This window comes from Salvia splendens, unplaced genomic scaffold, assembly GCF_004379255.2.
Source record: "Salvia splendens isolate huo1 unplaced genomic scaffold, SspV2 ctg172, whole genome shotgun sequence".
NCBI classification, from domain to species: domain Eukaryota; kingdom Viridiplantae; phylum Streptophyta; class Magnoliopsida; order Lamiales; family Lamiaceae; genus Salvia; species Salvia splendens.
Window position 1 is genome coordinate 17,488 of NW_024598811.1, and position 22,725 is coordinate 40,212.

Here is a 22,725-nt window from a genome sequence, read left to right on the forward strand (position 1 = left end):
GAGCAGCCAAAATGAAGGGTCTGTTTTAGTTACATTTTATGTTAAACAAGTGACTTTAGATATCCTAGAGTTACACCAAAGGTTTAGGAGTTACTTTTCTTTTATTATGAGTCATTTTAAGTGTCTTAAGTTGTACTAATGATGTGAGACTTTCAAGAGTCCATTCTAGCCTATAAATAGGCTTGTAAGCATGTCATTTGAAGACCGTTGGTGCACAACCCAAGGACACCCCGTTACAAATTGATGCCGGCACGCACACGAGGGAGGATGACCATCAGATCGTCATATTCCAAGGAGGGCCTTCAAACCTTCCGGGTACGAGCCTTCCTTGTTAATCGTGTCTTACAACCTCATGTTTTGGAACGCTAGGGGAGTCGCTAATGCGCCGACCCAAAACGTCCTAAAAAGACTAATTAAGTGTTATAATGTCATGTTTCTTGCAATAATGGAGCCACTTACTAATCCCGACCCGGATCGGTACTCTAAGGCGCTGGGATTAAAATTCAAAGGATCAAATATGTCCGGCAAGATATGGGTATTTGCCGAGGAGGGAGCCAACTTCATTATTGAGGAGGATTTGGACCAAGTCCTACATGGAAGGCTAACTTCGCACCGCATGGCGAACTATATTTCCATCTCAGTGGTATATGCTAAATGCAATATATTGGAGCGACATCCCCTGTGGGATAAAATGAGGGAGATATCAACCCGGATGGAAGGAACACCGTGGCTGATTGGAGGGGACTTTAATACGATCCTTGCACACGAAGACAAGGTTGGTAGTGAAACCAATCGGCAAGCAAAGATGATTGATTTTGCCGAAGCCATTGAAGACTGTAGGCTTCTGGACCCGGGGTTTGATGGTGCGGAATTCACTTGGGCTAAAAATGGCCTGTTTGAAAGGTTGGATTGGTTGCTTGTCATTGAGGCATGGACAAATGTGTTTGAGGCAACGAGGGTGACTAATCTCCCGAGGGTATCCTCGGATCATGGTCCGATACTTGCGAGGTGTTCGATGCCGAGGCCGCCCTCGAGGGGTAGTGTCTTCCGATTCCAATATATGTGGGTCCGGCACGACGGCTTTTTGCAGCTAGTTCAAGATATTTGGGCTCAACCGACAGGGGCGAGTGGGCTCTTAAATCTCCAAACTAAGCTTGCTAGGAGCAAAAAGGCCCTTAAGGCTGGGAACAAGGAGGTTTTTGGCAACATTCACGCCAATCTCCAAGCAATGGAGGAAGGGATCGCGCAAGCTCAAGCCTATTTTGAGGGTCACCCAACGCCGTGGAACAGGACCGAGATCAATAAAAACATTGCCGAGTACATTCTCCGAACCAGACTAACCTCCGAACCAGATTCAAGGCCGGTTCGTTTGAGGGCTTGTCGAGCTTTCTCCGGGTGAGGCGTGCCAACCCTTTTGGTTTTAGACTGTGCAATAGAATGAAACTTCCACTCCGGTGAGGAGAGGGGCTGCATCGTGTGTTCCAAGGCATCGCCATCCCCCTCCGGCAACTCACTGCCGGACTTCACCATGTGTTGGATGCAACAATCACATTACATCTCCCTCAAAGGGGAGGGAGAGGGAGTGGACGAATTCTAGAGAGAAGGGAGAGCTTCTATCTCATGTGCTAGTTTGTAAGCATTATCATTGACTTTTGCAATCACTTGGAATGGTTCATCTCCTCTTGGCTGCAACTTGGACTTTCTTTTCGAAGGAAATCTCTCCTTTCTCATATGCAACCAAACCCAATCTCCCGGCTCAAAGATGACTTGTTTCCGACCCTTGTTGGCTTGCTTTGCATATTGTTCTGTCCTCTTTTCAATGTTGAGTCTTTTTTTTTAACACCTTCACGGTGGAGTGTTCGTGGGTCCCTCATCCCTATATTTCATATCAAAAGAGGTTACAATCATGGATTACAAAAGGGCGATCAATCTATGCCTAGGTGAACAAAACCAAAATGCAAAGTACAAAATCCCTAAGGCAATTGCACCACAAGAGTAGGGAGAGGTCAAGCCATCAACAGATTCGACACCTACGTACTCTTCGGCGTCCGCTAAGCTCACGATCGGTGGGCCATACACTACTAACGGTCTTCATCTCTAAATCGAATGTTGGGGGTACCCTTCTCCTCCAGTCGGACGATGGCTTGGAATAAGCGGGGAGCATTGTGGGCGGAAGGATTGTTGTTCAAGTCCCATCTTGGCAAGCAAGTCAGCCGCTTTGTTACCCTCCCGGTGAAGAAAGGTGGCGCGGACGGTGTGTCTTTGCTTAAGGGAATGAAGGCGAGCCATGACTCGGTGAATGTGCGCCGGGCCCCATGTCGTCCCATTGAAGAGTTTGATTGCATGTTCGGCATCCGACTCAATCCATATTGGCTGATTAAGATCCGTGGCCAGAATTAGCCCGTGGTAGAAGGCCATGAGCTCGGCCTCAAGGGCCGATTGCGCATCAATAGGTGTTGCAAAGGCCACAATCATTTTTCCGGAGTGGTCTCGGACAATGCCTCCCCCTCCTCCTTTGTGTGTCGTGGTTAGATATGCTCCATCCGTGTTGAGCTTTATCCACGGGCAGTCCGGTGGGTGCCATTTGACCTGCATGGCGATCCCTCTCGGCCTCCTTGGGACGGCTTGACTCGGTATTTCCATTTTTAGTCTCACGCCTTTCCAATGTTTCGGTTTGATTCCCCCACTTATCATATTGTTCCGGATGAACATTTGGACTTGCCAAATAACATTGAAAGGTTTGAATTGTACCTGCTCATGACGGCTCCTATTGCGCTCCGCCCAAATGAACCAGAAGATTACATTTGGAATTGCAGGCTTAATCGGAAGAGAGAGAAGCTCTCCCTTCTCTCTAGATTTCGTCCACTCTCCCTCCCTCCCCTTTGAGGGAGGTGAAATGTAATCTTCAGCCACGACTATGGTGAAGGCCGGCGGAGAACAGGCGGTTGAGGCTGCTACGGTTTCATCTCACACGATCCAATCACCCCGCTCGCCGGAACGGAGTCTCCCTTTCATCCCACGGCCAAAGACGAAGAGGGCCGGGACTCCTTTCCCTGAGAGAGGCCGACGTGAGCTGAAACGCACAGGCCTTGAGAATATTTCGGGGGTTAGTCGAATCAAGAAAAAAATGATCTTTGAAATGGCCGAGGAGCTACTCGCCGGGAAAAATGAAGAGGAGACAGCATCGCCGGAAGGAGAGCAGCCTTCCGATGGGTATACGATGAGAATGTTTGCTCAAATGGCGAGGCCGGGCCCCTTCGAAGCAGCTATACGGGTCACTTACTCCATCTCGACCATGAACGGTATTTTGCTGCCGGAATCTCGGACGTTGACCTAGTGGACCCACCAGTCAAATCCGGTTTCCGGGAGGTAGTTGAGCCGATGAAGGAGCCGACAGCAAAGATGGAAGAAAAGAAGAAGAAGATTGCAATGGAAATGCTCAATTCCGAGGAGGTGGCCGGAATTTCGCCGGCGCCGGCGAGCCGGAGTGAGCTGGACCACCACCCAACCGGTGCAAGTACAATACATCACATGGGTCCTAGGCTAGATGATGGGGTGGCATGTGATGTGTTGGAATCATGTGACTTGCAAAAAGAGGTAGAGACAAAGACCACTTTGCATGGGGAAGAAGGTGTTGCTCCAAATGGGGAAAATGACAATTTGTACTAACAAGCAATACCATGTGCTACTTACCTCCACCTTGAGGCTGATGCACGCATGGAAGACCGTGCCCCCGTGGCACAACCGCCGGAGCCGTCACCGGAAAAGCTGGCACCGCCGGAGTCTTCGCCGGAAACGCTGGCACCGCCGGCGAATGTGTGGAAGGCGGCAACGAATCATTCCAATCGCGGGGGGACCGGGGCCGTGGAGGGTTCATCGGCCCCAAATCGAAAGTCCGAGCCAATCCCCTTGGACGACGGCAAGACTAAGCCTTTGGGTACAGCCGGCTCTTTTGAAGGTACGCCATCGCTCTCCTTTTCCGATTTTGAAACGGATTTTCTCTCGGAGAAGCTAGGGCTAGCTATTGTCGGGAAGTTCTCCCATTCACTCCCGTCCACAACCCAAATTCAAAAAAGTCTTAGTGGCATGGGGCTAGTTGGAGCATTCACATGGAAATACTTGAATGCTAAGCATATTTTACTCCAATTTCAAGAGGTGGCCGATTATGCTAAGGTGCTAAATGGCCCTAATGGGAGTCCGAATTGGTATGTTGATTGCCATCCGATGAGGGTGTTCAAGTGGGCGCCGGATTTTGACACGTTCTTTGAGTCGCCAATTGTTTTTTTTTCAATTAAACAACATTACGGTGGAGGGTTTGTGGGTCCCTCATCCCTATATATCAAAAGGGGGTTACAGAACGTGGCCACACCCGAAAGTGGTGTGCCATAGCAAAGGCAAGAGTAGAAAGCGGTCCGACTCCACACGGCTCGGACCCCATCCTACTCCATTCAAAAGTGCAATTAAACAAAACAAAGGCTCTATGGTCTTCCATCTCCGAGTAACCGATTCTATTATCCGTCCCCATCTAGGGTTCGAATGTTTGGAACACCCATTCGGTCCAAGCGGACAAAGTCCATGAGGTCTCTTGGTGCAGAATTATGATCCAATTGTCGACCGCTATCAAGCCTCAGGCCCATTCTCGCAAGGAAATCCGCCGCCTTGTTCCCCTCCCGGTGTATGAAGGTGGCTCGGAATTTAAGTTGGTGCCTTTTTTTTTTTTTTTTTTATAAAGCACCCCGAGGGTGGAGGGTTAAGGCGGACCCACACCTGTGCATTACCAACAGCAATTGCAGCCAAAACAAACAACCATTGAGCCGCCCAAAAGTGACGGCTCACCACGACCAATTAGAGTACAACGAGGGCCTCCCAATAAACTAGGGTGGTCATCTAAATACTCTTAGCATCCCTATTACAATTATAATGATGCAGCCATCGCATCGTCAAAAACTTAAGTCCGTCACCTAGTTGAGGCCCGCGATAGGGGTGCCCCCACATGGGACAACCCCTCCCGGATCGAGGTCCTCGATGAAGCCCTCCATTTCTCGGCTTAGGAACCCACATGATACACTCATTGAGCCAATGCCCGGCTCATTTGCACCCGAGTCGTCGGCCCCAAAAGTAACCGTTGCTACGTTCTCCTTAAGGTGCAACTTATCATTGTGGAGAGCTCTGATGTACCCATCACCCTCGTGGACCTTTCCTTTCTTCTTCCTAGACACCACTTGGAAACCATCGTCATCTACCTGGGCTTGCACCCTCGGTGTTGCTTTCAAGCTAGGAGCCGCTTCCGCACCGCTCTTCTCTTTGTGTGTCCCCGGCTCGGTCTCCCCCTTTGGCATAGACCCTTGGCCCGGATCCGGGTTGTGGGTGCCATGCACGTTAGAATGCAGCCTCCATTCCCGGCGGATGGGATTTGACGCAGAGTGGGGTCGGCGGGGTTGTGGTGGTCGGGTGGGATCCGTGGTGGCCTGCTCCTTTCTCCTCCCTAGGATAAGGCATGTTTCCTTGACGTGCCCAACATGCTTACATTCCGCACAAAATAGGGGAATCCGATCCCATACCACCTTGTACCTAGTGTCTTTGCCTAGGATGTTGAGAATGATCTCCACCGGTGGAGGCGTCGAGATATCAATCTCAATACACATCCGAGCAAAGGCAAGTCGGGTTTGGTTGAAGGTCGCATGGTCCACTTGGATTGGCTTCCCCAACAACTTGCCAATCGCAATGAGGGCTACTTGGTCATAGAGATGGATCGGGAGTCCCACCACCTTACACCAAACGGCGGCAATAGGTGTCTCAAAAAATGTGTCGAACTCCGGAGTCCATTTGAACACCCGCATTGGGTGATGCTCGACAAACCAAACCGGCGCTCCATTGGGACCATTGAGCATCCGGCCGTAATCTCGTACATCACGGAATTGGATTAGGATGTGCTTGGCGTTAACGAACTTCCATTTGAATCCATCGACGAAGTTGATGTTGGAAAGGGATTTTTGGATTTGTTGTGGTGTTGGAAGGGTGTGGGAGAACTTTCCGATAATGGCGTGCCCTACCTTGTCCACCAAGCACTTTGTTTCCTCGTTTGAGAATGTAAGCGAAGGGATCCCTTCACACCATCCGAATGTCCCCATCTCCGTGTCGTGATCAACATCAAGGTTCACCGCGTCAGATTTCGGTGGTCCTCCACTATCCAGCCCGGCACCCGTGTTCGCGGGCTTTTCATCTAGATCTGGCTCAACAGGTTGGGTCTCGGCTTGAGCGGCCTTGTCCGTGATGAATTCCAGCGAGTGACCCAACGTCGGCGGACTCCCAACGGGGGAGGCCACGTCGATGCCTACCTCAGACGCCGAGTGCTTGGGTAGGATTTCCGGCTGGTCCCTGTCCTGGTCCAGCAGCTCGTCCGGCGGGTCCGACGGGTTATCCGGCGCCGACGGCGTCCCGTTGAGCCCGGCCTCACCCCCTCCATTGTTATCCTCGGCCTTGAAATTTGTACCATCACCAGATTTGAATTGCAAGATGCTTTGACCCATAAGGGAGTCACATGTCTCACTAGCTAGTACATGCCTATCCTTTTCCGGAAATGGTGCAGCTAGAGTGGGTGGGTCAAAAAGCATGTTGGCACCATTCCTTTCCGAGGATGTGTCCTCGTCCAAGACAGCTGCACTTGCAGCCGCCTCCACGCGCGTTGACCGGAGTACCCCTTGTGCAACGGCCTCATTCACCTCCGGTAATGCACCATCCAGCCGAGTTCCGGTCACGACTTCCGGCTGGTGCCTGGCCGAGCCGTCCTTTTTTCCCATGGAGAAACGGAGCTCCCCCGCGAGTAATGGGAGAACTCCCGGCACCACCTCAAACGCTCCGGTGCTGGCTTCAAAAGGGCCAGGTCGTGCCTTTCTCTTCCACTGGCCCTTCTCTCTCTCCCCGGGCAGGGAGCTCCAACCGTCTTTTCCGGCAATGGCGCTACCTCCACCATTAGTTCCGGCAATAAGCTCATCGAACTCAAAGACAATCTTCTTCCTCACCCTTCCGGTCTCCGTCAATGGCACACAAGCGCTGCGTTTTGTATTACCACCGTTTTTAATAGGGTGGGGAGTGGCTGACTTTTTCATATTCCGTTTCGCATTAGTTGGTCGGAAAACCCATTTCGGCGAGGGAGAGGGACTCGTGTCCTTGACCTCCTTCCCCGGTGAGTCCCTTCCGGGCTGGACCATGACCGACGTTAGGCCGGCCGCATATCCACCTCACCCAAAGGTGAGGGAGACCGTCGGCGTTGGACGTGAGATGGTTGGGGCAAGACTTTCTAGAGAGATGTGGGAGCTTCTCTTACTAGTTCAATTGGGTTTTCAATAATAATTTAAGTTGGCGCTTGAGCAGGATCAATTGCGCCACTGCTTGCCGAGCTAGAGCCGGCCCCCACCCTGCTCCATTGACCAGATTAATGGCTTGCTCGGCATCTGATTCGATCCAGATTGGTAAGTCAAGATCCTTGGCTAAGCGCAGCCCATAGATCATGGCCGTCAGCTCAGCCTCCAGAGCCGAGTGTGCTTCAAGGGGCGTGCTAAACGCCACCAACATGTTGCCCGAGCTGTCCCGAATGATTCCTCCCTCCCTGCTTTGTTGGTCACTTCATTGAAGGAGCCATCCGTGTTTAGTTTAATCCAAGGGTGGTCCGGGGGGTCCCATTTGATTGCCATGGCTAGCGGCTGCGCCCTAGCTGGTTCCACTTGTTGCGGGATGTTGATTCTAAGTTTGACCCCTCGCCAATGCTTCGGCTTCAAGTTCCCGTTGGCCATGGAGTTCCGGATGAACATGTGGATCTGCCATACCACATTGTGCGGATTGAACCTCGTGTCTTGGTGCCGGCTCCTGTTTCTTTCCGCCCAGATGAACCACAAGATGAGGTAGGGGATGGCTCGGCTAAGGTGCTTCTTGTTCGGTTGGTGACATCTTCGCATCCAAGTTTCAATTCTCGTTGGGATTGTGTCATTGATTGAGAGGCAGGGGGTTGCCCCATCAAACCACGAATCAAACTCATTCCATACTTGGAGGTGTTGGAGGGACTCAATATTCGGTCAAAGAGGGTAACAATGGAACTTGGAGGCAAGTTCAATCTCCCGCCACTGAAGTTTTGTGTCGACTGGCACCCGATTGGAAAAAAGCCTACAGATGAAGATGGCTATTGACTTAGTGAGGCCCGCCTGCCAAACATCACCCAGGCCTTGAACGATCGGGTTCTGCCCTCGGAGTGTGTCCCACGTCGATGCTACCGTGAATTCCCCGTGCTCAGAGAGGGTCCACCGCGGGATATCCTGTTCGTCTTGGAGTATCGGGGTGCTGAGGATGCGATCAATAATATGCTGTGGGATGCCGGCTTGATCGTGCAGGAGTCGGAGCTTGGGTTCATCCCAAGTGCCATTTGTAATGAACTCCGAGACCCGGGTGGTTGGCCTTCCCCTATCATCAAGGATGAGGTCCCTGAGTGGGCTGAGGACCCAGATGTCATCCCAGAAGTAGATATTCCTTTGCCCCACAAGCCACCTCATGTACGGTTGCACGAGAGTCCAAGCTCTAGAGAGCCTCCTCCATGTAGGGCTACTCCTGCTCGGCGTTCTCAAGGTAAATGGTGTGGAGATGGAGCAATATTTTGCCATCATGTATTTTGCCCAAATGGAGTTTTGTTCCCGGAAGTGCCACCATAATTTTATGTTGAAAGCACGTAAAACCTCCAAAGTTTTCCGAATCCCGAGACCTCCTTCCTCGGTAGGGCGACACATTTGATCCCATCCAATCCAATGGGCTCACTTTCTCTCACTCGTAGATCCCCAAAAGAATCGGGCCATTTGTTGATCAAGTTGTTTTAAGGTGCCGGCAGTGGGCTCAATGGCTTGGAAGATGTGTAAGGGGATCGCTTCAAGGGTGCTCTTAATCAGAGTGAGCCTCCCTCCAAAAGATAAGTGACGGTGTGCCCAGCCCGAGATCCTTCTTGCAATCTTTTCACGTAGGAAGAGGAACATGTCCGTGCGCTTTACACCACGGTAGATGGGGACGCCGAGGTAGAGGAAAGGAAAGGTGCCCCTAGTGAAGCCTCCTTCCGCTTGGATCGAGGGTGCCCAATGGTCATGGATTTCGGCGATATAGAAGTTGCTCTTGGTGAGGCTGACTTGTTGGCCGGAGACATTTTCATAGTTCTCGAGACAGGCTCGGAGCCGGCGCAGGGGGGTTGCCGCCGCTTGTGTGAATATTATAATATCATCCGCATAGGCTAGGTGGCTGACCTCAATGCATCTCCGGGAGGCCTTAAACACCATATCCCTTTGGCCAAGTATAAGCTTACCCAAGGCTCGAGACAGGTAGTCCGCGGCAATTACAAACAACGCAGGGGAAATCGGATCACCTTGTCGGAGTCCCCGTGTTGATCTGAAGAATCCTGAAGGTACCCCATTGACAAGGATCGAGAACCAACACGAGCCTATGCACCTCTCCATGAGTGAGATCCTTGTGTCCGGGAATCCCATTCGCCAAAGCACCTTGAAGAGGAAAGGCCATTGGATCCTATCATAGGCTTTTGCCATGTCGATCTTCACCGCTACATTAGGCGCTGGGGAGCATCTTGCAAGTTCATGGAACATCTCTTGGGCCAACAGAGCGTTATCATTGAAGTGTAAGCATGGAATTTCCAATGGCCTCGGCTGCTTTGAGTTAGTGAGAGAAGCTCTCCCCTCTCTCTAGAATTCACCCCTCTTCCTCCCTCCCCTTGGAGGGAGGTGATATGTAAGCTTTAGACACGACTATGGTGAAGGCCGGCGGAGAACCGGCGGTTGAGGCTGCTACGGTTTCATCTCTCACGTTCGAATCACCCCGCTCGCCGGAATGGAGTCTCCCTTTCATCCCACGGCCAAAGACGAAGAGGGCCGGGACTCCTTTCCCCGAGAGAGGCCGACGTGATCTGAAACGCGTAGGCCTTGAGACAATTTCGGGGGTTAGTCGAATCAAGAAGAAAATGATCTTCGAAATGGCCGGAGAGCTACTCGACCGGGAAAATGATGAGGGGACGGCGTCGCCGGAAGGAGAGCAGCCTCCCGGTGGGTATATGATGAGCACGTTTGCTCAAATGGCGAAACCGGGCCCCTTCGAACCAGCTACGGGCCACTTACTCCTTCTCGACCATGAGCGGTTTTTTGCTGCCGGAATCTCGGACGACGACCTAGTGGACCCACCAGCCAAATCCAGTTTCCGGGAGGTAGATGAGCCGACGAAAGAGTCGACATCAAATATGGAAGATAAAAAGAAGAAGATTGCAATGGAAATGCTCAACTCCGAGGAGGTGGCCGGAATTTCGCCGGCGCCGGCGAGCCGGAGTGAGCTGGACCACCACCCAACCGGTGCAAGTACAATACATCACATGGGTCCTAGGCTAGAAGATGGGTTGGCATGTGATGTGTTGGAATCATGTGACTTGCAAAAAGAGGTAGAAACAAAGACCACTTTGCATGGGGAAGGAGGTGTTGCTCCAAATGGGGAAAATGACAATTTATACTCACAAGCAATACCATGTGCTACTTACCTCCACCTTGAGGCTGATGCACGCATGAAAGACCGTGCCCTCGTGGCACAACCGCCGGAGCCGTCGCCGGAAAAGCTGGCACCGACAGAATCTTCGCCGGAAACGCTGGCACCGCCGGCGAATGTGTGGAAGGCGGCAACGAATCATTCCAACCGCGGGGGGACCGGGGCCGTGGAGGGTTCATCGGCTCCAAATCGAAAGTCCGAGCCAATCCCCTTGGACGACGGCAAGACCAAGCCTTTGGGTACAGCCGGCTCTTTTGAAGGTACGCCATCGCTCTCCTTTTCCGATTTTGAAACGGATTTTCTCTCGGAGAAGCTAGGGCTAGCTATTGTCGGGAAGTTCTCCTATTCACTCCCGTCCACAACCCAAATTCAAAAAAGTCTTAGTGGCATGGGGCTAGTTGGAGCATTCACATGGAAATACTTGAATGCTAAGCATATTTTACTCCAATTTCAAGAGGTGACCGATTATGCTAAGGTGCTAAATGGCCCTAATGGGAGTCCGAATTGGTATGTTGATTGCCATCCGATGAGGGTGTTCAAGTGGGCGCCGGATTTTGACACGTTCTTTGAGTCGCCAATTGTTGCCGTGTGGTGCAACATAATTGGTATACCGGCTCATCTCTATGAGGAATCGGCCCTCTTGGCAATCGGTAAGCTCCTTGGCAAGCCACTACAAGCCGATCATGCCACAATTCATCAAAGCCGACTCTCCTTCGCAAGGATTTGCGTAGAGATTGACATCTCTACTCCCCCGACGGATGAGATCATCCTTAATATCCGAGGCAAAGACTCGAGGTACAAAGTGGCATGGGACAGTATTCCATTATTTTGTGATAATTGTAAACATGTTGGGCATGAGAAAGGGGATTGCCATGCAGCGGGAAGGAAGTCTCGGGGTAGAGACAAGGGTCGCCGAGCATCATACAAGGAGAATCTTTCAAGCCATGCCGCCAAGATCATCCACCGTGAGTGGCGCCCAAAGGCGAATGGCACTCCATCGTCCATTGGACAGTTGGAGAAGTCCAAAGATTGTAACAACCACGCGGAGCACATCGAGGGTACATTGGGTGCGGGATCGTCGAAGTCAAGAGTGGCTAGTAGGAGTCACCCAAATGTGGATGAGGATGGCTTCCAATTGGTGTCGAGGAGGAGGAAAGGAAAAGTGCATCAGGGCGATATGCACACCAAGGCTCCACACGTGGATGATTGGCATTTGAAGGAGAATGTTGTTACGGTGACATTTGGGAGTGTCTCATCGGGTGCGAATGATGCGAGCTTTCGCTCCATGAGTGTAGCATGTGGGCGCCCCAACCGGGAGATCGAGGGCCACATCGAGGACCTTGATCCAGGAGAGCATGTGCCTAGCGGAGGTATCCCTATTGCGGGCCTTAGCTAGGTGATGGATTGAAGTGTTGGGGATACAAAGGTTGTATCAAATGGTAATTGGATTTTGAGAGTATATAGATGACCACCTCTAGTTGTTAGGGAGGCCCTCGTTGTACTCTAATTTGTCATGCCTTGGCGAGTCGTCACTTTTGGGCGACTCGGTGTATGTTTGTTTGTAATCAATGGTTTTAGTAATGCACAGGTGTGGGTCCGCCTCAACCCTCCGCCCTTTGGGGTGTGTTGGAAAAAAAAAAAAAAAAACAGAGCGTTATCATTGAGGAGCCACCCTTTCACGAAACCACTTTGGTTTGGGGAGATGACCTGTGGAAGGAAAGGGGAGAGTCGAGTCGTGAGTACCTTGGTGACGATCTTGTTAAAGACGTTGCAGAGGCTTATGGGTCGGTAGTCGGTCCATGACTCGGGGAGATGCCTTCTTTGGGATGAGGACAATGGTTGTGGCCGTAATACTTCGTGGCAGGAAAGCCCCTCTAAAGAACTGGCCAATTGCTTCCACCACCTCCGGCCCCACAATAGTCCAACAGGCTTGGTAGAAAGTGGCGAAGAAGCCATCGGGTCCGGGTGCGCTATCTCCGGAAATGCTGAAAACGGCGCTCCTGATCTCGTCCGCACCCGGCGCATTTGCGATGTCCGCAAAGTGCTCGGCTGAGTGTACTCGCTGGATAAGGTCAAGGTCTGGCTCGTCTAGAACCGGGTTGCTGGGCACTAGGAGTTGTTGGTAGAAATCTACCGCTGACTTTTTTATTTCGGCCTCCTCAGTAAGCTCCTGGCCGTTGACACGAATCGAGTGGATGCGTAGGCGAACTCTTTTTTGTTTCACCCAGCTTTGATAGAACCGGGTATTTTTGTCGCCCTCCGCAAGCCATCTCAGGGCTGCCTTTTGCCGCCAAAAATCCTCTTCCATTTTCAGCAACATGATGTACTCGCCAATGTATTTATTGATCATTGTCCTATTTTCCGGTGTTGGCCTTGCCTCGAAGATGGATTGGGCTCTTTTCACTCTAGCATGTTTGATTTGAATATTTAGGAGTCCACTCGCCCCCGTACTCTCCTCCCATGCATTTTGCACTACAGCCATGAACCGGCCCGTGGTCCGAAGCAACCCGAGGGAGGTTCGTAACCCGAGTAGCTTCGAAGGCCCTAGCCCAACCCTCACTAACAAGCACTCTATCCAATCTTTCAAAGAGGCCGTTTTTGGCCCATGTGAATTCCGCCCCATCGAACCCCAGATCAAGGAGCCTAAAGTCTTCAATTGCCTCCGCGAAGTCGACCATCTCGGCTTGCCGGTTGGTGTCGCTCCCAACCCTATCTCGGTGTGATAGGATGATGTTGAAGTCGCCACCGATAATCCATGGTGATCCTTCGAGGGGCCCAGCAATCTCTCTCATCTTATCCCACAGGAGGTGTCTTTCGGATCTTGTACATTTGGCATACACGGCCGAAATGGCCAGCGGCCTAGCAATGCGGTGGGACTTGAGACGCCCATGTAGGATTTGTTCCGAATCACAATCAATATCAAAAGAGGATCCCTCTTCCGCAAACAACTAGATTTTTCCGGTCATGTTCGATCCAATGTAGGACAGCCCCAGGGCCTTGGAGAACCGGTCCGGATCCGGTGTTGTGAGTGGTTCCATTATTGCAAGGAATAAAACATTATGAGACTTAATTAGCCTTTTCAAAACGTTTTCGGTTGACGCATTTGCGATTCCCCTCACGTTCCAAAACATGATATTGTAAGACATCATTAACAAGTAGGATCCGCGTACCCAAAGGAGACGAAGTCCCTCCTTGATATTCAATGAGATGTTGCTCTTTGTTCGTTGCGTGCTCCTCGGCATCGTCAAGTGGAGAGCCGTCTCCAATCCTCTCGGTCCCCACTTGCATGTCCATGGCCGAGTCGTCCGCTTCCCCACAATTGTCTACATCAAATTCTCCATTCGCCATGAGGGAGTAGTATTGGTTAGTGCTCATGTGATTCTTACTTGAGAAGAAACCACGCCCCCTAGTCATTGCTTGGCGTACGCCCCCTCTCGCACTCCCTCGTGTAGGCGGGGACACCGATCGGCTCGCCTTGGTGTACTCCCATTCCGCATCCATATCTCCATGAATTGGTGAAGGTGGCTCGGTGGTTGGGGGTGTTGGGTTCCCTTTTCCCCCTCCCCCGCGCTTGAGGCCCACTTTGAATGTTCCGGGGCGCGAAGCATTCCCTCCTTGGGTTCCACCCATAATGTCCGGACCATCCCAAGTTGCATCCCCTTTCCTCCTCTCCATTTGAATTGTTGTTAGGACGATTCCCGGCATTGCCCTTATTCTTCCCTTGGCGGTTCCCTTCATTGGAGTTAGGATTGTGCCTCACCGCATCTTGCATGCCCTTCATACCGTGGCCTTCGGGGTTTGCCTTCTTTGGCGGGTTGATATTGTAGTTTCGTTTCGGCGGCCTTTCCTTTTTGCCCATCGCATAGCACACATCACTTGCATGGCCAACATATTTACACTCTCAGCAATAGGATGGGATCTTATCCCACCGGACTTGTTGCACCAACTCGCGGCCGTACAAGTCAAGGATTATCTCTTCAGGGGGCGGTTTGGTGATGTCAATCTCAATACAAATGCGGGCAAAGGAGAGTCTCGTCTTGGTAGCCGTGGCCCGATCAACTTGGATTGATCAAACAGGTGAATTGGGAGTCCGATTAAATTACACCAAATTGCTGCTATCGGGGACTCACAATATGCATCGAAATCCGGGGACCATTTGAAGACCCTCATTGGGTGGCGATCAATGAGCCAAACGGGTGTTCCCTTTGGGCCTCCAAGAAGCCGGGCATAATCCGCCAAATCCTCGCATTGGATAAGGATATGTTTAGCATTAATGTATTTCCAATTGAAGCCACATCGGAATTTAATGTTATCTAGAGTTTTTTGAATTTGATGGCCCGTAGGAATAGAATGTGAAAACTTACCCACAATGGCGTGCCCCATGCTATCAGCAAGCTTTTGTGTTTCAGCCCCGGAGAAGTAGATGGCCGGAACTCCATTGGACATGGAGGCAAAACCAATGTTTTGGATCTGTTCCGGCACGAAGACTTGAGGACCATTGGGTTCGGGAGAACCCTTAAGTAACTCCGCCATCGATTTCGGCCTACTAGAGGTACCCGAGGGAACTTCGGCAACCCCTTCTCGGCTAGCGACCATCGGCCCTCGTGTCGCGGCCTCGTGGGATAGGTCACTCATGGCCATCGGCTGGTCCTGGACAGCCGTGACGGAACTAGTCGGAGCTTCGCCCACCATCGGGTTGGTAGGTGGTGTCGGGGTGGCCGTATGACCCTCGGCCCCAACCTTGGTGGCCGCACCCCTGTGAGCTTCCCTTCCAGCCAGGTTCACATTCACCTCCGCACGCTGTGCCAGGCCAGGCGGCTCCGGCCTCGACCAAGCCACAAAAGCCGTCGACTTTGTCGCGCCAGCCTAGAACGTGTCTCGAAGTTTTAAGGTCCGTTCTCTCGCTAGAGGGGGAAACTCTTCAAAGGAGGGGATGAAAGGCCCCGTAGGTGCAAGCAAGGCTTGGTCGGACTCCGGAAGGGAAGAGTAGTGAGACCCATCGGCCATGTGCGCATCCTCCGGCTGGCCGGCGTCGAGAAGTGGTTGGGCGGTCATGGTGTCTAGCTTGTCCGCCAAATCAAGGCTGCGAGGTGTAGGAGATGGGTAGTTTTTGGCTGCATTAGCCCTCCAAAGGCTAGGACATCACGTGACATTCCAAGTGGGCAACGGCCGGTAGTTTTTGCCAAGCCACTTTCGAAAAGAGTTTTTGTTCCCACTTCCAATTCGGGTAAGTTGACTTCCACTACTTCCAATGAGTCTTTTGCTTTTGCTGCCGCATGTACTTTAGGTTTGTCATGATCCGGAGGCGTCACGTCCTCCTCTCCGACGGCATGGTCGTCGCCGGCGGCCGCAACGGCAACCTGGTCGGAATTTTGATATTTGGAGGCCATGGTCGATAGGACCGCATTGGCAATGGCCAATTGGCATTCCTTGGTGCCCGAAGCACTTTCTACTTCATCCCGCCGGCCGTTGTCCCCTTGATCACTCGGCGGGCTCCCCGGAAAGATGGTCCCTTTGCACTTAGGGCTCCCGGGTGGGGACGAGTATTCCGACCCGCACTCGAGCCTCTTCCAAGGTTGTTTGTCCTCCAGAAGGGGTGAAAGAACAAACCTTTTCCGACCATTTCCTTTAGTTGGAGGAGCCGGCGTACTTTTCCTCATTTTGAGTTTTGTGGCTTTTTGCTTTCCTCTTCTTGCTCGGAGGATTAGGGATGGGGTCCTCGGCCGACCGAAAGACCATGCGCTGGTCCGAGATGGTGCGAAGTTCCTCGGGCACCGGCGACGTGTCCGGCGGATGGTCCGGCATGGCCGAGCGTGTACCAAGTCACCAGCGTGGTCGGGGGGGAAGCGAAGGTGACGGTGTAAGATCCGACACAAAGGCGGAGGCCGGCAGCGTTTAGGGTCGTGAGGGTTGAAAGAAGGCCGTGGGTTGTGGTCGGAGTGGAGGGGAGGGAAGCGAGGGTGAAGACCTTGAGTTGAAGAGGGCGGCGGTGGTTGGGAACGGTGTTACAAGGCGGGACAATAGGGAGTTGTGTTTAGAGAGCCTTTGAGTCGCCAATTGTTGCCGTGTGGTGTAACATATTAGGTATACCGGCTCATCTCTATGAGGAATCGGCCCTCTTGGCAATCGGTAAGCTCCTTGGCAAGCCACTGCAAGCCGACGATCATGCCACAATTCATCAAAGCCGACTCTCCTTCGCAAGGATTTGCGTAGAGATTGACATCTCTACTCCCCCGACGGAAGAGATCATCCTTAATATCCGAGGCAAAAACTCGAGGTACAATGTGGCATGGGACCGTATTCCATTGTTTTGTGATAATTGTAAACATGTTGGGCATGAGAAAGAGGATTGCCATGCAGCGGGAAGGAAGTCTTGGGGTAGAGACAAGGGTCGCCGAGCATCATACAAGGAGAACCTTTCAAGCCATGCCGCCAAGATCATCCACCGTGAGTGGCGCCCAAAGGCGAATGGCACTCCATCGTCCATTGGACAGTTGGAGAAGTCCAAAGAATGTAACAACCACGCGGAGTACATCGAGGGTACATTGAGTGCGGGATCGTCGAAGTCAAGAGTGGCTAGTAGGAGTCACCCAAATGTGGATGAGGATGGCTTCCAATTGGTGTCGAGGAGGAGGAAAGGAAAAGTGCATGAGGGCATATGCACACCAAGGCTCCACACGTGGATGATTGGCATTTGAAGGAGAATGTTGCTACGGTGACATTTGGGAGTGTCCCATCGGGTGCGAATGACGCGAGCTTTAGCTCCATGAGTGTCGCATGTGGGCGCCCCAACCGGGAGATAGAGGGCCACATCGAGGACCTTGATCCAGGAGGGCATGTACCTAGCGGAGGTATCCCTATTGCGGGCCTTAGCTAGGTGATGGACAGAAGTGTTGGGGATACAAAGGTTGTATCAAATGTTAATTGGATTTTGAGAGTATATCGATGACCACCTCTAGTTGTTGGGGAGGCCCTCGTTGTACTCTAATTTGTCATGCCTTGGCGAGTCGTCACTTTTGGGCGACTCGGCGTATGTTTGTTTGTAACCAATGGTTTTGGTAATGCACAGGTGTGGGTCCGCCTCAACCCTCCGCCCTTTGGGGTGTGTTTGAATAATAAAAAAAAAGGTATGGACCTGCAGAGGTGTTTTGTGTCTTGAAGATGGGTCCTCCGTGACCAGACTTCTAGCCTCTCCGGAATGGTGTCATTAATTCGTATGGAAGAAGCCGAACCCTCGAACCATTCATCAAACTCGCCCCATACTCTAGAGGCTCCCCACCCTTGAATAAAAAGGTGTTGAAGCGACTCCGTGTGTGGACTGTGGGGGCAGCATTGACACTTTAACTCCATTTCGATGTTCCTCCATTGTAGCTTAGAATCCACCGGGATTTGGTTCGACAACATTCTCCAATTGAAAATTGCTATTGAGTTGGTAAGGCCAGCCATCCAAATATCCTCCAGCCCCTGGATTTCCGGCCTCCTTGCGCGGGTCGTTTCCCAAGTAGAAGCCATCGAAAAGTCACCGAGCCAGGATAGCGACCAACGAGGAACAATCGGTTCCCCCGATACGATTGGCGTGTCTAGGATGTGTGTGATCACCTGCTGCGAGATCCCAGCCTGGTATTGGAGCAGCTGGAGCTTAGCCTCGTCCCATGCTCCTTCTCTTATGAAATCCGCCCCCAAGGTAGTCGGGGGTCCTCGGTCATCGATGGAAAGGTCCCTAAGCGCCGTGTCTCCGAGCCATATGTCATCCCAGAAATAGATGTCTCCTTGGCCAACCACCCATCTGATGTAGGGATTGGCTTGGGCACGCGCTCTCAGGAGTCTCTTCCACGTCGGGCTGTTTTTCCCTGTTGGACGGGACGCCAGGGGAGAGGTCTTGAAACAATATTTGGCCTTCATATACTTGGCCCATAGAGAGTTTTGTTCACGAAAGCGCCACCATAGCTTGATGTTGAAGGCTCGGAGGACCTCTTTGAATTTGCGGATTCCTAGCCCTCCCTCGGCAGTCGGCCTACAAATTTGATCCCAACCAATCCAATGTGTCTTTTTTCTCTCATTGGTCGAGCCCCAAAAGAAGCGTGCCAATTGTTGATCAAAAAGTTTGAGCGCCCCGGCCGTGGGCTCAATGGCCTGGAAAATGTGAAGAGGTACCGCCTCTAGTGTGCTCTTGATAAGTGTAAGCCATCCTCAAAAGGATAGGTGACGGTGAGCCCATCCGGAGATTCGTGCTGCTATCTTTTCCCGAAGGAACATAAACATATCTGTTCGTTTGATGCCACGATAAATAGGAACCCCTAGGTAGAGGAAAGGAAAGGTACCTTGTGAGAAACCTCCCTCGGATTGTATGAGATTAGCACTCTCTTCATGACAATCGGCAATGTAGAAGTTGCTCTTTGAGAGATTGATTTGTTTCCCTGACACCTTCTCATAATCTTCTAGGCATGACCGGAGCCGCCTAAGGGGAGTGGTCACCGCTTGGGTAAAGATGATGATATCGTCGGCGTAGGCAAGATGGCTGATCTCCAAGCACAATTCGGGTAAGTTGACTTCCACTACTTCCAATGAGTCTTTTGCTTTTGCTGCCGCATGTACTTTAGGTTTGTCATGATCCGGAGGCATCACGTCCTCCTCTTCGACGGCATGGTCGTCGCCGGTGGCCGCACCGGCAACCTGGTCGGAATTTTGATTTTTGGAGGCCATGGTCGATAGGACCGCATTGGCAATGGCCAATTGGCATTCCTTGGTGCCCGAAGCACTTTCTACTTCATCCCGCCGGCCGTTGTCCCCTTGATCACTCGGCGGGCTCCCCGGAAAGATGGTCCCTTTGCACTTAGGGCTCCCGGGTGGGGACGAGTATTCCGACCCGAACTCGAGCCTCTTCCAAGGTTGTTTGTCCTCCGGAAGGGGTGAAAGAACAAACCTTTTCCGACCATTTCCTTTAGTTGGAGGAGCCGGCGTACTTTTCCTCATTTTGAGTTTTGTGGCTTTTTGCTTTCCTCTTCTTGCTCGGAGGATTAGGGATGGGGTCCTCGGCCGATCGAAAGACCATGCACTGGTCCGAGATGGTGCGAGGTTCCTCGGGCCCCGGCGACGTGTCCGGCGGATGGTCCGGCATGGCCGAGCGTGTGCGAAGTCACCAGTGTGGTCGGGAGGAAGCGAAGGTGACGGTGTAAGATCCGACACAAAGGCGGAGGCCGGCAGCGTTTAGGGTCGTGAGGGTTGAAAGAAGGCCGTGGGTTGTGGTCGGAGTGGAGGGGAGGGAAGCGAGGGTGAAGACCTTGAGTTGAAGAGGGCGGCGGTGGTTGGGAACGGTGTTACAAGGCGGGACAATAGGGAGTTGTGTTTAGAGAGCCTTTGAGTCGCCAATTGTTGCCGTGTGGTGTAACATATTAGGTATACCGGCTCATCTCTATGAGGAATCGGCCCTCTTGGCAATCGGTAAGCTCCTTGGCAAGCCACTACAAGCCGACGATCATGCCACAATTCATCAAAGCCGACTCTCCTTCGCAAGGATTTGCGTAGAGATTGACATCTCTACTCCCCCGACGGAAGAGATCATCCTTAATATCCGAGGCAAAGACTCGAGGTACAATGTGGCATGGGACCGTATTCCATTGTTTTGTGATAATTGTAAACATGTTGGGCATGAGAAAGAGGATTGCCATGCAGCGGGAAGGAAGTCTTGGGGTAGAGACAAGGGTCGCCGAGCATCATACAAGGAGAACCTTTCAAGCCATGCCGCCAAGATCATCCACCGTGAGTGGCGCCCAAAGGCGAATGGCACTCCATCGTCCATTGGACAGTTGGAGAAGTCCAAAGATTGTAACAACCACGCGGAGTACATCGAGGGTACATTGAGTGCGGGATCGTCGAAGTCAAGAGTGGCTAGTAGGAGTCACCCAAATGTGGATGAGGATGGCTTCCAATTGGTGTCGAGGAGGAGGAAAGGAAAAGTGCATGAGGGCATATGCACACCAAGGCTCCACACGTGGATGATTGGCATTTGAAGGAGAATGTTGCTACGGTGACATTTGGGAGTGTCCCATCGGGTGCGAATGACGCGAGCTTTAGCTCCATGAGTGTCGCATGTAGGCGCCCCAACCGGGAGATAGAGGGCCACATCGAGGACCTTGATCTAGGAGGGCATGTACCTAGCGGAGGTATCCCTATTGCGGGCCTTAGCTAGGTGATGGACAGAAGTGTTGGGGATACAAAGGTTGTATCAAATGTTAATTGGATTTTGAGAGTATATCGATGACCACCTCTAGTTGTTAGGGAGGCCCTCGTTGTACTCTAATTTGTCATGCCTTGGCGAGTCGTCACTTTTGGGCGACTCGGTGTATGTTTGTTTGTAACCAATGGTTTTGGTAATGCACAGGTGTGGGTCCGCCTCAACCCTCCGCCCTTTGGGGTGTGTTCGAATAATAAAAAAAAAGGTATGGACCTGCAGAGGTGTTTTGTGTCTTGAAGATGGGTCCTCCGTGACCAGACTTCTAGCCTCTCCGGAATGGTGTCATTAATTCGTATGGAAGAAGCCGAACCCTCGAACCATTCATCAAACTCGCCCCATACTCTAGAGGCTCCCCACCCTTGAATAAAAAGGTGTTGGAGCGACTCCGTGTGTGGACTGTGGGGGCAGCATTGACACTTTGACGCCATTTCGATGTTCCTCCATTGTAGCTTAGAATCCACCGGGATTTGGTTCGACAACATTCTCCAATTGAAAATTGCTATTGAGTTGGTAAGGCCAGCCATCCAAATGTCCTCCAGCCCCTAGATTTTCGGCCTCCTTGCGCGGGTCGTTTCCCAAGTAGAAGCCACCGAAAAGTCACCGAGCCAGGATAGCGACCAACGAGGAACATTCGGTTCCCCCGATACGATTGGCGTGTCTAGGATGTGTGTGATCACCTGCTGCGAGATCCCAGCCTGGTATTGGAGCAGCTGGAGCTTAGCCTCGTCCCATGCTCCTTCACTTATGAAATCCGCCCCCAAGGTAGTCGGGGCTCCTCGGTCATCGATGGAAAGGTCCCTAAGCGCCGTGTCTCCGAGCCATATGTCATCCCAGAAATAGATGTCTCCTTGGCCAACCACCCATCTGATGTAGGGATTGGCTTGGGCACGCGCTCTCAGGAGTCTCTTCCACGTCGGGCTGTTTTTCCCTGTTGGACGGGACGCCAGGGGAGAGGTCTTGAAACAATATTTGGCCTTCATATACTTGGCCCATAGAGAGTTTTGTTCATGAAAGCGCCACCATAGCTTGATGTTGAAGGCTCGGAGGACCTCTTTGAATTTGCGGATTCCTAGCCCCCCCCTCGGCAGTCGGCCTACAAATTTGATCCCAACCAATCCAATGTGTCTTTTTTCTCTAATTGGTCGAGCCCCAAAAGAAGCGTGCCAATTGTTGATCAAAAAGTTTGAGCGCCCCGGCCGTGGGCTCAATGGCCTGGAAAATGTGAAGAGGTACCCCCTCTAGTGTGCTCTTGATAAGTGTAAGCCTTCCTCCAAAGGATAGGTGACGGTGTGCCCATCCGGAGATTCGTGCTGCTATCTTTTCCCGAAGGAACATAAACATATCTGTTCGTTTGATGCCACGATAAATAGGAACCCCTAGGTAGAGGAAAGGAAAGGTACCTTGTGAGAAACCTCCCGCGGATTGTATGAGATTAGCACTCTCTTCATGACAATCGGCAATGTAGAAGTTGCTCTTTGAGAGATTGATTTGTTGCCCTGACACCTTCTCATAATCTTCTAGGCATGACCGGAGCCGCCTAAGGGGAGTGGTCACCGCTTGGGTAAAGATGATGATATCGTCAGCGTAGGCAAGATGGCTGATCTCCAAGCACTTTCGGGTGGGTTGCACTTCGAGATCTCATGGAACATTTCTTGGGCTAGCAAGACGTTATCGTTGAGGAGGCGGCCTTTCACAAAGCCAATTTGGTTCGGTGAAATAAGGCGTGGGAGAAGGAGAGCTAACCTTGCCTTATGAATTTTTGTGATGACCTTGTTGATGACGTTGCATAGACTAATGGGGCGGTAGTCACCCCACGAGTCCGGCGATACTTTTTTGGGGATGAGGACTATACTTGTTGCCGTGACACTTCGGGGGAGGAAGGCCCCTCGAAAGAATTGGCAAATTGCTGCAACCACATCCGA

At 51.9% G+C, this 22,725-nt stretch overlaps 1 protein-coding gene across 1 annotated transcript; it reads left to right on the forward strand.

Annotated features, from left to right (window-relative positions):
* Window positions 1–445: 445 nt before the first annotated feature.
* Window positions 446–1,399, forward strand: LOC121789201. The gene has a single exon (XM_042187698.1). The coding sequence runs from the start codon at window positions 446–448 to the stop codon at window positions 1,397–1,399; it is 954 nt and encodes a 317-aa protein (XP_042043632.1).
* The last annotated feature ends 21,326 nt before the right edge of the window (window positions 1,400–22,725 follow it).

Excerpts from the sequence above, each read along its gene's own strand:
- LOC121789201 (XM_042187698.1), top strand. The coding sequence starts at position 446 with ATGGAGCCACTTACTAATCCCGACCCGGATCGGTACTCTAAGGCGCTG.